The sequence below is a fragment of the Sebastes fasciatus genome, chromosome 18, assembly GCF_043250625.1.
Source record: "Sebastes fasciatus isolate fSebFas1 chromosome 18, fSebFas1.pri, whole genome shotgun sequence".
In the NCBI taxonomy this organism is placed as follows: domain Eukaryota; kingdom Metazoa; phylum Chordata; class Actinopteri; order Perciformes; family Sebastidae; genus Sebastes; species Sebastes fasciatus.
Window position 1 is genome coordinate 10,786,997 of NC_133812.1, and position 14,670 is coordinate 10,801,666.

At 41.0% G+C, this 14,670-nt stretch overlaps 1 protein-coding gene across 4 annotated transcripts in view; it reads right to left on the bottom strand.

Annotated features, from left to right (window-relative positions):
- Nucleotides 1–14,670, bottom strand: part of pak5 (p21 protein (Cdc42/Rac)-activated kinase 5) — an 83,432-nt gene that overhangs the window by 49,836 nt on the left and 18,926 nt on the right. The window contains exon 1 of one of the 4 annotated variants that reach the window (XM_074615524.1): nucleotides 3,509–4,149. The exons of 2 other annotated variants lie outside the window; for them this stretch is intronic. In XM_074615524.1, coding sequence (XP_074471625.1) covers nucleotides 3,509–3,563 — 55 coding nt within the window. In that variant the 5' untranslated portion in view covers nucleotides 3,564–4,149. Of the gene's footprint in view, nucleotides 1–3,508; nucleotides 4,150–14,670 lie in introns of those variants that run through there. One more of the 4 variants, XM_074615525.1, reaches the window with a different exon arrangement.

Below are 14,670 nucleotides of genomic sequence, written 5' to 3' on the forward strand. Positions count from 1 at the left end.
TTATCACTTTGTGCCGTGTTATAATGGCAACAGTAACTAAGGGAGGTATGGTTTCCTGTCAAATGGGTTGTGCAATTTGTTGTTGCATTAAAAAGGTTTACACTTGAATTGTTAATTTTGACAATTTTTTACCAAGTTGCTGGTGTATGAGTTATTATTTTAATAATAAAAAACAATTACATAAATATATATCTATATATTTATTGGTCACATTTTGTTTTCCAAAGTTAGGAAAGCAATGATTAAGTCAAGCCTGATGTTGCCTTATACATAAAAGAATGATCCCAGTCACTTCCACACAGTGAGCATTACAGCTTATTAATTAAACACTGGTATCGGATTGGTACTCGGTATCGGCCGATACCCAAAGCCCAGGTATTGCTATCGGTATCGGGACAGAAAAAGTCGGATCGGTGCATCCGGGGCCTACTATGTTGTAAAAGTGAAAGCGAAACTTAAAAGCAACACGTTTTAACACGTAAAACTGAATGAAACGTCATGATATGAACACAAACAAAAAGGCTTCTTTAGGTTTAAGCAATAAAACTACAACTTGTTTAGGTTTAGGCAACAAAATCACTTGGTTAAGTTTAGGAAAAACATTGTGTTTTGGCTTAAGATTTCTACATTTCAAAAATGAAACTTAACGCTTGTGAACACAAAGACAACTACACATTGTTGGTTTCACACGGTCTATACAGCACCTCACTTCTGCATCTGCTCCTGTCATAATTACTACAGTCGCTAGAGGTCACTATCGTGTTCTTTTAACCTTCTTTGTGAATAGATGATAAAACCTACTAGTGGGTGTAGTAGGCCCCTATTGACCCACATCTATGGTGCTTATAGTGACCGATAATGCCTAATAGCCTGACAACAGTCTAATCAGCTGGCTTGACAAGAGGTTTATTAAACTTTCATTTTAAGACAGACAAAAATGTTTTTGGGACACCATCCCTCACCGTCTCTGTGGTCTGTAAGAAGCCACAGTGACGATGGAAACCCCTGACCTAGATGGTACGTCTTGAGAATGAGATTATTAAAGGCTAGCGGGGCTTAAAGTCGTCTAGGCCAGGCTCAACTGCCAGGAGACACAACAACACATGCGTGCACACATACACACCGTCGAGTGCATGTAAGACAGCAGATGGAGGTGCATGTTCGGGCACAAACTTACTGTTACAGAGCTTTTAGCAGCTCACAACAGTTGAAGCAGGTTTGGACTACTTTAAGTGTAGAGGCCTCTGGGAATTGCCTCCGTGCATAGGCCCGAGGAACGACTTGCTATACAACTCCTCTTGGCTGCAACATAAGCACCTCTTGAGCTGTAATTTACGGGCGGATTGTAAAGCACTTTGTGAAGTTTCCGACTAATGCCTGCAAGGTTATTCTGCCAAAGAGTAACAATGTCACTCCGATGAGGTATTGCGCCTGGTAATATATGGCAGAGATTATGAAACTCCATTATTCTAGGCGTGACTGGAGTGAGCTGTGTTGTATGTGTTCACTCATGAACCACAGCTCTGAGGGCTCTAGAGCTGAGTGAAGCTATAACTGAAAATGCATATTCTTCTGCCATGAATCAATATCAATATGAAACAATTAGGGCTGTCAATCAATTAAAATATTTAATCACGATTAATCGCATGATTGTCCATAGTTAATCGCGATTAATCGCAAATTAATCGCACATTTTTTATCTCTTCAAAGTGTACCTTAAAGGGAGATTTGTCATGTATTTAATGCTCTTAATAACATGGGAGTGGACAAATATGATGATTTATGTAAATATATTTATATATTTATTATTGGAAATCAATTAATAAAACAATGACAAATATTGTCCAGAAACCCTCACAGGTACTGCATTTAGCATAAAAAATATGCTCAAATCATAACATGACAAACTCAAGCCCAACAGGCAACAACAGCTGTCAGTGTGTCAGTGTTGCCTAAAACTGCATGTGATTATCATAAAGTGGGCATGTCTGTAAAGGGGAGACTCGTGGGTACCCATAGAACCATTTTCATTCACATATCTTGAGGTCAGAGGTCAAGGGACCCCTTTGAATGTGGCCATGACAGTTTTTCTTTGCCAAAATCTAGCGTACATTTGGAGTGTTATTTAACCTCCTTGGCGACAAGCTAGTATGACACGGATTTCTTAGGTTTTCTAGTTTCATATGATACTAGTATCTTCAATCTAGCTTTAAACTGAGCCCATTACAACCTAAAAATCTCAAGTTATGCGTAAAAGAAATTAGTGGTGTTAGAACAAATTTCCATTATTGTCGTGTTAACTTTGACAGCCCTAGAAGAAATCTACTTTATTGCTAATGTCACATTCAGGGTGTCGTTACACAAACTGTGAATTTAAAAAACTGTACACACAAAACACAGAGACGCTCAGCCACGCAGAGCATTTATAAGAGCTCACACGCTCCACACACACACTGACACATTGACACAAACATACTTAAAGGGGCGACTAGTCCCAGATCAGAGATCCTGACTCCCAGGCTGATTTGTCTTCAAACCATCTGTCACCATCTGAGCCGCCACAGGCATTTCCCCTTTTGTACAACACCTCAACACACACACACACACACTTTCACTGGGACCTGCCTCACGCTACAGCAAAACATGGCTTCATGCATGTGTGTGTGTTGGTGTTGTGTGTAAATATACCGTGTCTATTTTTGGTTCCTAAGCGCTCTGCGGCAGCGTGACGTATTCATGTGTTTTCCAAAACACCACATTAATTCTGTGTCCTTTAGATTGTAATTTAGAAGCATCATTTGGTATTGAGATGCAGAGCATTCACTCATGCACAAGTATGCAAATACATTTCATACATAATTTAAAATGCAACATGAAAAAGGACACAAGTTCCTTCTGATAAACAAGTTGAGGGAGGGGCAAAGTTCTCTGCTTCATTTGCCGCTAAAGGGAAGAGGTGGAATGCCTGATTTAATTAAAAGGTCAAATGTTTCAGGAAAACCAAAACCTGATGCTACATTTTTGTTCAAGGTGTTTCCCAGTGTTCTTAAATGCAGCTTTACTTGGTTTTGAGTGACAGAAGTGAGGCAAAATGTGTTCCTCATCAGCGGTGTCTAGGTTCTGTTATCCCTCGCCTCTTTTGTCCTGCCCCGCTTTGTTGTGCGCTGTTCAGTTCTGTCCCATTTGCATTCACTTGTTCTCTCCAGACCTTGTTCCTTCAGATGATTTAATTGGCTCAAAAACTGTTTACACAGACATGCGTTTTCACCCCCCCTCGTTCCCCGTAGATGTATCTGTAGAGCAGTAAACAACTTCAGCTGAAGAAGAAGACGCTTTATATCATTCGCACAGTGTTTACAACACGCTGAGGAGTGTGTAACATCCCTCATTCACATCACGTTTAAAGACTGATCAGGAAGCTGCGGCGTGTTAAATTATGGCTCTGATGATCTCATCTTAAATTTTTTATTTCAACCCATATGTAAACTCATTAAATCACTGCTCTTACCTGGCCAAAAACTGACGGTTTCTTTCAGCCAATCAAAGTGCTCTGGGTAAGCCATGGTGAGACAGTCCAGGACAATCCTCTGATGTTACACTTTGATGTCAAATTGCCCTCCTGATAAATCCATCATGCACCTCAATTTTCTCTCAACAAAACATGAAACAGCGAGTCCCCAGCCTGGGCAATAATTGCTGAATTAGAAGCAAATGATTCCCCGGAGGAGCGACACTTCAGTGAAGTTATCGAATAGACAAATCAGGTCAGATCCAGGACCCTGTGCAGCCCCTAGCGAGCTGCTACTACTACTACTACTGCTAGCTGCCGCTACAGTATGACTCTCTCTGCCTGCACGCTCTGATAACTCCCCATGTGAGATGCACAGGGCACCAAAAAGTGCCTACGCCAGCAGCCTGGGCCAAGGCACGGCCAGACAGCTTAAGCCCGGACCCATCCCATTTCACTTTCATTGTTTGTCTAACTGGGTTTGACCAGCCACGTCCCAAACCGAGCACCCATCTGACCTTCACTGTCCTCCTCCCGCTTGTCGGTCTGTCACCAGCACCGCAAAAACAACAGAGAGTGTAAGTGTCCTCTGTGTTCCCACAATCCACAGGATGGTGTTTGTGTCCCGGCTGCCCTGTCAAACACACACACACACACACATACACACAAACACGCTCAAAACTGTCTCCCACTGATGCCAGCATGTGTGGATATCAACTTTTAGTGTCAAGTGCTGCACCACCAGGCGCCCTATCACTGCCTCTTTCACAGAAAGGAAGACAGATCGTGTGACGGAGGAGATAAGATGGAAGAAAGAGAAAGAAACAGCTGGTCCAGTCAGCGGCTGTGACAGAGTCTGGCCATTTGCCGACGCCGAGGGGACGTTTAGCTGTGGCAGCCAGGGACGGGCGCTGTGCTGAGGGCAAACACACACTATCACACAGGCAGTGCGAGGCTGTCACAGAGGGAGAGAGAGGTGTGTGTTAGTGAGTAGAGGGTGCATGGGTAATTACACGGTGCACCTCTGTAAGGCAATTTAATAAAACATTCATTTCGAGAGACTAAAAGAAAGAACATCTGACCTTCATTACAGCCAATCAGTGTCAGTATTTTCATGGTTTAAAGGACCAGTGTGTAGCATTTAGGGGGATTTACTGGCAGAAATGGAATACAATATTCATAACTATGCTTTCTTTAGTGTATAATCACCTGAAAATAAGAATCAATGTGTTTTCACTACCTTAGAATAAGTCATTTATATCTACATAGGGAGCGGGTCCTCTTCACGAAACCACCTGCCATCTTTCTATAGTAGCCCAGAACGGACAGACCAAACACTGGCTCTAGATAGGGCCACTTTCATGTTAGCCACCATAGTTCTTCTACACGCTTGGCACATGGGAGAAGTTTCAGTTGGTTGAAATCTGCTACCTCGCCACTAGACGCCACTCAATCCTACACACTGCACCTTTAAAACTTTTAGTGGAAGAGGCACTGATAAAAGCAAAGAGCTGACATTGCTGTTCATCTGTTTTTCTGAATGAAACCTGACAGAGAAGCACAATGTTTTTTTTGTCTTAAAAATACAAAATGACCATTTGTATTAGGGCAATCCTCGACCAGAGACTAATCAATTAGTTAGTTTAATCGACAGATCTGTAAAACTGAGTTTCTCCACCAAGAATCACATGTGCTCATAAGTTTCTTGAAAATAAGTCATTCACCATGAAAAAGCATAAAAAACAACTAATCAACTAAAGAAATCTTAGTCAACTAAGACCAAAATGACCAATTAGTCAACTAATCGACTACGAGGGGGCAGCCCTATAGTCTCCACTGTGAACGGAGATTCAAAAAACAGAGAAAAGTCTTGATGAATTGAAGTAAATGGGGGCTGCGTTTAACAATCTTACTATTTAAATCACTTTGGACTTAGCGCCCCTGCGCTAGCGTGAGAATGATTATGCAGAAGTGTTTTAAATAGTAAGGTTTTAGCAAAGATGCATGTGTTTGGGAAGTAATATGACTAGATTATTCTGCATGAATTGTGTGAGAGTTTGTAAACAGATGTTTTTTTATATAGTTTTGCCCCCACTTACTTCCAATTTATCAAGACTTTTCTTTGTTTTCTTTGTTTGTCATGGAGGCGTGCAAGAAAAACTATGTTTTCTTCATGAATTCAAGGTAACATGGGGGGACTAATTGCTGTACAAATGGTTATTTTGTGGGTGAAGTATTCCCTTAAATGCAGTGTACAGAAACCAGGTTCCATAGCTTCATAGAGTTTATGCAGCTCTTACATTGAATCATTTATCGTACAGCTCATATCGTATGAATTATGAACTTCCAGTCCACAGAATTTCCATTTTTCAACAGGTTTGGGCTGTTATATGTTTCAAAATGAACCACTTTGAAGGTTCAAACGAGAGATTGTCTTTCCACCACAAATAGCAGCACAAATGGGCTGTGAAACATTTGTATGAGAAATTCAAGGCAGAAAACGACTTCCTCTGTGAAATCAAAACACCTAAACACTCTGGATCTGGCATTACAGGGAAGAGGAAAGTCTCTTTTAAAAAAAAAAAAACAAGTAGACAGTTTCAGTACTTTCATAATGTTCATGAATGACTTACTAGCAAAACACATTGTTATTCATGACATTCCTACGGCATAGTTAAGTGAAGACATCACATGAATATTTCAGGATATCTGAAGTACCCCAGTTGGCCATTAACACCTAGCAGGGACAGACCTTTGTTCATCTTTTACAGTGTGGATTACATTCTCCAATCCAAGACGTGGGACATCCTTTCACACACGAGTCAGATGGTTGGGCGTGCAACTTGCAATTATTTTTATTATCCGAATCTGGAGGTCGCCTGTGGCTGACAACTGTATCTCGTGAGGTTTTGATATCAGCCCACTTGCCCGCAAAGCTGCTTTAGCATTATGGGAAGAGAGAATGTTTTTGATGGTTAAAAGACTTGAGCAGCAGACACACCCCTCCACGAGTACTGCTGGATATAAATACACATGCCACCTTCAAGGGTCTTATCCCGGCACAAACACACATGCAGTAAGTGCTCTGGAGGTGGGGAGCTGCAGGGGCAGCTGCAGACTAAATAGAGAAAGAGACAACTAGAATTATGGCAGTTGAGGCTGATTTGGCTATACTAAGTACCCCACTCTTTAACAGCATCACTATAGCAGCCTCCACATGGCTAATGGGCGGCTACATCATAACTGTCACAAGACGAATGCTTGTTAGGGAGATAAATGGTAATTCCTGCAAAGCGTTTTAGTGCAAAGTACAGGCTGTGATTCTTTGGCGGCGTAATGTTTAGCAACATCAAAATCACTGCAAAAGACAAGTAAAGAGAATTTGAGGTATCTAGTTCAGACACCGTCTTTAAGTCTCCCGTTGATCTTTCACTATCGGGTGAAAGGATCAGCTAAAGTTGTTGCTATCTCCTCATGTGGCGACATAATGGATGAATATAGCAGGAGAGGGCGACTCTGGGAGGTACTGAGAGATCAGGAGAGTTATCTAAATGAGATCTGTGCCGTCCTGAGGACAGGAGAGTGTGTGTCACTGTCTGACGAAGAGTGTGTGCACGTGTGACCATGTGTGCAGCTGTGCGTCCCGACTTTAAAAGCACATTAATGTCAAACTAAAGCGCACTGAAACTACGTCTCTGATAGTGTCTCTGGTGTCTACTATTTCTGCCTTACAAGGAACCATGCAAGGCACAAAAGCCGAGATGCTGGTGCTTTCACATATCATTTGAGAGACCGGGATTTTGTTAAATTGGGAATGGCTGTGACCAATGCTTTTACGCCACTTATCCTGGTCCTGGTCTTCTGCTGGACACTTACTAGATTAGCCCAGACATCCTTTTCCCCAGCCACATCCTCCAGCTCCTCCTGAGGCGTTCCCAGGCTAGATGGAATATGTTATCCCTCCAGCTTGTTCTGGGTCTGCTTCCAGTTAATAGTGCCTGAAATACCATCACGGGCCTCCCTGTCTCCTTTCAACGCCAAGGAGCAACACGTTCATTCTCAGATATCCAATCTCCTAACCCTTTCACTGAGGTTAAGCAAAGCATTCCGGCTGCTTGTATGGACAATCTCTCTTTGGCTACTACATGAAGTTCATAACCATACTGTAGGTAAAGGTTGGAATATAGATTGTCAAGTGAAGAATCCTCGCCTTTGGATGTTGGCCCACTTCACCATGACACCCACATACCAAATCCACCTGTTGATCTCACACTTCATCTTACGCCTGAACAAGTAGCCTATATAAACAAAAAGTTATTAATCCCTGCTTCAATGTCAGTCCTTCAAATTATTAATGTCCGTTTAATTTTCTACTAGAAGTTTAACTGCACAGTTGAATGCATTCAAAATTACTTCAGTGGAAAGTTCGGATCAGTTTAGAATAGAGGTTTTCAAAGTGCGACAGTGTGGGCCCCCCATCAGACAAAGTATAATTGTATATCTTTAGTAAATAATTGATTACATTTTTGGCAAATTGGCAACATTAAAAGTATGCTGAATTAGCTATCAGCAGTTCCTTTACAATGCACCCATGCATGTACAGACAACTATCACTACAATACTTTGATACAGAAGAAAACCTAAAAACTTGATGATTCTCAGGCAAGTCCTGGATTCATAAGGAGTGTAATTATTCTATGATTATCAAGTGGATTTATGGAAATGTATATATATAACTTAAAAATATGTGCATCATGTCTATGTGTTCAGATTTGATTGAGTTGTGACTCCAAGAAGGAGCATGATTTTAGACGTAAATTGTGGCTATCGGGCGCTAATGGTTTTAAAGTACCTTAATTGCCTCCATGAGCTGTTCTCCACATACACTGGTACACACCAAGACAAATTCCAATCAATGTTTCATTGACATGGTAAAAAATATTGAATCTCCAATATTGAACTGGTGCAGCTGACATAGTATCTTTGCCTCATGTCTCTCCCTCCACACCGACTATCCTGCAACCCTCCGGGGGAAGCCACCTCCCAGTTTGAAAACCTCTGGATATATCTATTGTGCTTTGGAAATAAAAATGAAATGAAATACAATCTTTAGTAGCCATAACCCTTGGAAAGATAAATACGTCTGTATATGTTTCAATGACTCACACAGACCCTGAAGGTTCAATCCGGCATGATTTTTACATACACTCCATAAATCCAAAGAGTCTTGGGGAACATTTCAATATTTCAAAACAAGTAGTAGGCTAATTTACCTATTGCCAATGTTTTCTGCTGCCAACACAGCCAAAGGCATCTATTAGTGACAGATTAAGTTGTTCAACTCTTCCATGATGCATTGTTTCCCTGCAGTCCACCTCCTGCCCAGACTTTGAAAAATGCAGCTTTCCCATTCAAACATCCATTCAGAAAGAATTTGCAGGGTTTGAAATGTGGCATAATAACACAACAGAAATAATAACCTTCACAGTGGAACCAAAATGAGAAACAATGAATAAATAAAACAGCAAGAAAGACTTTTATAAAAGTCAGTACAAGCAATTCTTATCTTGCCTTGGCACCTGTTGTGAGACCTGCTGTTTCTTGTGGCTGTTAGTTGTTCAAACACAGCATGTAAAATAATACAGTGGAAGTCCACCACCATGCTGTATGCCTTAGCCAACAGGCAAACGTAGATAAAGCCATGTTTCCATCTGCACAACAGTACCTTTACACTGATAAAGAAAGAAGGAATAACCATTATTCAGTCCTGCTATCAACACGATCAAGCACGTGAAAAGAGGGTCCTGCCATATGGTGTTAGTTTCAGAGCCCCAGGGCTAACATCTGTATTCAGACACCATCCACATCCAGACTGCACAGACAAATGTTGCTTTTTTTCAAAACTGAGAGCAGTCTTTTCATAGACTTGCCGTTTCAATGAGAAGCAGTCAGACATAAAGAGAATGACTGGCAACGCTGCAGGGCGCTCTGTGACTATTTGTTTATGTAGCATCTGGGTGAGTGTGTGTGTGCATGTGTCTATGTGGATTTTTGTGATGGTCAGCTATTGATGCCCAGTGAGCCACAGCCATAGTGGATAAATGTCTATAGTGTCTATTAAATATATTAATATGTGCGACACACATTACGCCGTTATTACCTACCTGCACTGTACATATTTACTCACAGTGCAAAAGTATCCAGAGCCCTTCGTTACGTTTTACTGCTATTGCTGATTTGCTCCAGTGTTGTTATCAAGTATTTAAATGGTGTTGAGAGCAATAAACTACATCTAGCTATACTCCTGAGTTCAATAGTTGGGCTATAATGACTATATTTTAACATGTAGCAGGTGACACATTGAAATGAAGTCATTAAAACAACGGTTATATACCACCTAGATGTATAAAATACTTTAATTTCAAACCAAATTAAGTCTAGTTTCAATCTACCAAGACACTTTTTATCTGGTAATTACAAAATCCTCCCCGGGTTTGCTTCATAAATTGCATCCATAGTCGGGGTGGGGGTAAAAAAATAGTATAGTATAGTATAATATAGTAATAGTATTAGGGATGTGCATTCCAAGCAAAAATACTATTCGATAATCACTGGGAAATACTTGATTCGTTTTCAAAAATCCCCGCATTTTTTAAGACAGGACTGTAGTTGCATAAACTAGTTGATTTTTTATAATTTAATGACTTCGAAAAATCTAAAATCATGACCCATCCCTACATAGTATCGCAATATTTTGCGTGGCAAAACTGTATTGATGCGCTGACGTCAAGTATCCATCTTTTATCATGTAAACTATTAATCTAGAGTGAAGATACTCGAAACCTACTGGAAACCTAAGGAATCCATTGGTACCAACCAGTAGTTGCGTTAGGCTTTCTCGTTGTCCATCATTTTGACGGAAAATATTTGGTTGATGCAACCTCTGGTACCAAACCAAATATTTTCTGTCTTTGCCATGTAAACAACACTCAAATGTTATTTTGGCGAGGAAAAACTGTCATTGCCATTTTCACAGGGGTTCCTTGACCTCTGACCTCAAGATATCTGAATGAAAACTCTGAGATGAACAGAGTGAAATAAAACAGATGTTGAAAAAACTGCATAATTTGCAGTTGAAAAAAGATAATGAATTGCAATATATCGCAATATATCTTATCGCAATACTCGGCATAATGCAAAATGTTTAAAATCGCAATAATATCGTATCGCGATAATATGGTATTGTGGGGCCTCTGGTGATTCCCACCCTCTACTGAGGGAAACCTGAACTACCAAAAGAAGAAAAGGAGCTATTCCTGTCATCATCATGAAGATCTGAAAAAAAACTGTCCCGTTTTGGGGCAGATTATTGATTGACTAACCTCTTTGTGAATGCATTCCTTAATGTGTACCATTGTCCTAACTTGTAATCAATAAATAGATCACCATTTTTTAAATGACACAAAATGATAATACATTTTTCGTTTTATAGAATATATACTGTATATATAACATTCTGTACATTAGCATTGAGGATTACAATTTTCAATAAGTCATTAACCATCTGTGACGGATGATGCTTGAAAAGTAACCCACAGCCTTCAGGTCCTGACCATTAAAAACTCTTGCTTTTCCTGCTGCTGGTTTTCTGGGCTGAAAGCCCTCTGTTCTTTGAAAGCCTCCTCCTTTCCACCCCATTATCTACACAAGCATGTTAAACCCTCAACTTAATCGTTTATTATTGATGGCTCGGCAAGAAGCCTTCCCTCCTGGTGTTATGTGAAAATGGTTAAAGCTGAGATGTAAAAGATGTAGGTTAAGGCTTTGTGGAGCCAGCCACTGCACGGCATGGCAGCGTTTCACTGGGAAGAGCTGTGTGAGCCGTGTTTACGTGTATTGTTGTTTATGAATGTTCTCCAGCTAAAAAGGTGATGAAAGGTTTGCATTAAAGTCAACCACCCAGCAGGTTTCCTGCATGTATGTGAGTGTGTGGATAAGGAAGTGCATATATGTGTGTTTTACAGTGGCAATGGCCAACGTGCTTACAGAGCAGGAGTAAGACATCTATCATGAGAGCAAAAGAATGAGCCTTTGCTATATGAACAAAATTATCTTTTATATCTGACCATTCGCTAAGCCCCCCCACCCTTAGTTAATGTTGCTACGCTTGTCAAGCTTTCCATTCTCCCACGGCACATAATGCAGTTTACAGTGATCATGGTGGCACATTTACCACTGGAAATACTTCATCCTTGATTTCAGACAGGCTCTCAGGCTTCTAATTTCAGCTGAAATGACAGCTGTAGGTAGCTAGCTAAGTAAGCCAACGTTACCTTCATGCTTTGCATGAAAACGCCTTCTCAGGCTGACTTGTTAATGTTTCAAGCTGACTCGTCTTAAAACAAGAACCCTTTAAAGGAACGGTGTGTAAGATTTATTAGCAGAAATAAAATATAATATTCATAACTATGTTTTCTTTAGTGTATAATCACCTGGAACTGAGAATCGTGTTTTAGCTTAGAATGAGCCCTTCATATCTACATAGGGAGTGCGTCCTCTTCACGGAGTCCGCCATGTTGTTCCGCCATGTTTCTACAGTAACCCAGAACGAAAAAAACAAACTGTGGCTCTAGAGAGAGCCTTTCACGTTTTTACGTTACCTGAAGGCCAGCGTAGTTCTCCGACACACTTGAAAAGGGAGGGGTGAGCAGAGGGGTATTCAGTAGGTTGCAATCTGCAACCACACTACTAGATACTAGGGATGTGCATTTCAAGCAAAAATACTATTCGAAAATCACAGGGAAATAGTTGATTATTATTCGAATAATCGCCGTAATTGTTTCTGTCGGTTTTGAAACGATATGCTCCGCTGCTGGAACAGCTGTTCTACTTGCTGAAACTACGAAGGGCGCGGCGCCGCTTGCACACGGACACAGGGAGGCCCGGGGAGGGTGGTCCGGTGCCAACGGGCCCCGCCTGCCATTCGGAACCTTAAACCAAGTGCGGCGTGGCAGCCTCGCCCTAGTCACATACACTATTTGATTTTTTATAATTTAAAATCTAAAATCATGACCCGTCCCTGCTAGATATTGCCAAATCCTACACACTGCACCTTTAAAGGGATCGTAAATATACACTTGTTGGCTACATGCATGATACTGTGCAAACAGACTGAGGCTAGCTGCATGTCCCAGACAAAAAGTCAGCGTCCTCACCATGATCCATGTAGAAGACATGGAAATAAATAAAAAACACATTCTTGTACTGCAGTGTAGAGCTAATTAGTCTGGTATCCCTGTTAGCTGCTTAGCTCAGTAGGACAAGCAAGACAGAGGTTAGATTTATGTTTTTTAACATAACTTAATAAAATGTACTAAGCTAATGAAATGCTGCTGACCTTGGAAGTAAGGCTAGGTTACCACTGTATGTAGCAAGCCTCACTCCAAACTCGCTCTTACAAACGGCCACATGCATCACTCCAGCATGTGAGGAAGTCCAAAACTTGACAGGCCTGCTGTGTATAGTTACAGTTGCTAAAGCTATGATCTGAAAATTTGGGGAAAGGGTTTTTCAAATGGTCAACTGATAAGCAAGAAATCTCTTCATTCAACGACAGCTTTTCTTTCTAACTGAGACGTGAAAACGCAGGACAGGTTCAACAGTATGTGTGGGGCTGGTATATTAGGGGTCACGCCTCCGTAAAAGCTGTGGCAAGCTGTTTATGAGCTGGATAACATGGCTCCGACAGGGTATCAATCCCTCACATTTCAGCCAAGGACACCAAGAAAAACGTCAGCTTTGACAGATGATGCAGCCCGGGATTTTCACCATAACAGCGGAGGACTATCCAGTTAACACCACCGCTTCGAGCCACTTCTAGTATGACTATTAATCCTCAGAAAGCCACACACACATGCAGCGGAGAGGCACCAGCGTGACCTCGTTTCAAAGAGCAAAAGGTCATATGACCACGTATTTGTGGACAGAAAGGAAAAGATAAAGAACATGAGCAAACAGGGGGAATAATGAGGAGATAGATGTTCAGCATGCGGGTGACTCAGGACATCTTGATCTGGATTTTAGAACAATGAACAGCTCCATGTGCAGTATTTGACTTATTATACTTCTACTTATCTACCATTTGAGGTGAAATTTCACTATAATATGATTTAAATATAAGCTTAAGTAATTTGCAACCTAATGCTAAAACAATAAAAAAAAAAAATTCAGCAGGAAGGCATCTGTAAACACATCTGTATCTGCTCTACATCACAGCACAACTGCAACCATAGCAACGTAAACAAATCTGACAAGATTGCTGTTCAACCTCAAATTTTATAAATTAAATGTTTTCATTCTCTCTAAATTAAATGTAATGTTGCTTAATTGTATTGCTGGTTAATTGTATTGGACACACACACACACACACACACACACACACACACACACACACAATACAGGGAGTTATCTTAACGACACAGCCCAGTATGACTCACATCTCCACCATTAGCCCACACATGGGAGAGGAAAGATAAGTCTAACCTACAAACGGAGTAGTGATACTTATAAAACATTAATCAGGCCGCCACTATAGTCTGTGGACCAATCATGCGCCTTCCTGCCCTCTCTATCTCTTCCCCCTCCACTATCCATTCTCTCTGTATGATGCTTACGTCCCACTGCCTCCTCTTCCACCCCACTTGTCTTTAGCTGCAAATGGTAAATGGAGGATTTATACCTGTTGACCTACATTATCGCTGTCTTGCCAGGCTTGAACGGAGTGAGCTTCTTCTATTCTATTGAGAGCACAGTAATATATAGGAGACAGGCCTTTGACTGGACTACTTGGGTTCACTCAAACACATCCTGTATGATAGTTGTGCTTTTGTTCTTAGAGGCAAGAAGCAACTTTAACAGAATTCCAGGTGCTGCTCATAAAGACCATTGGGATACAAGCTTCCTATTGGTCGCTTATGCGTTCTAGTTCCTTCTGCTCTCCTTTCTGTTGCCATTTTTAAAGCCAATCATCGTCTGAAACATTAAACCGCACACACTCAAGCTAACAAGTTGATGCACATGATGGAAAACTTTGCCAAAAACATTTACTCAGGCCTGCTGGGTTCATTTTGTGGGTTACTTTTTATGATATTAAGTCACTTTTT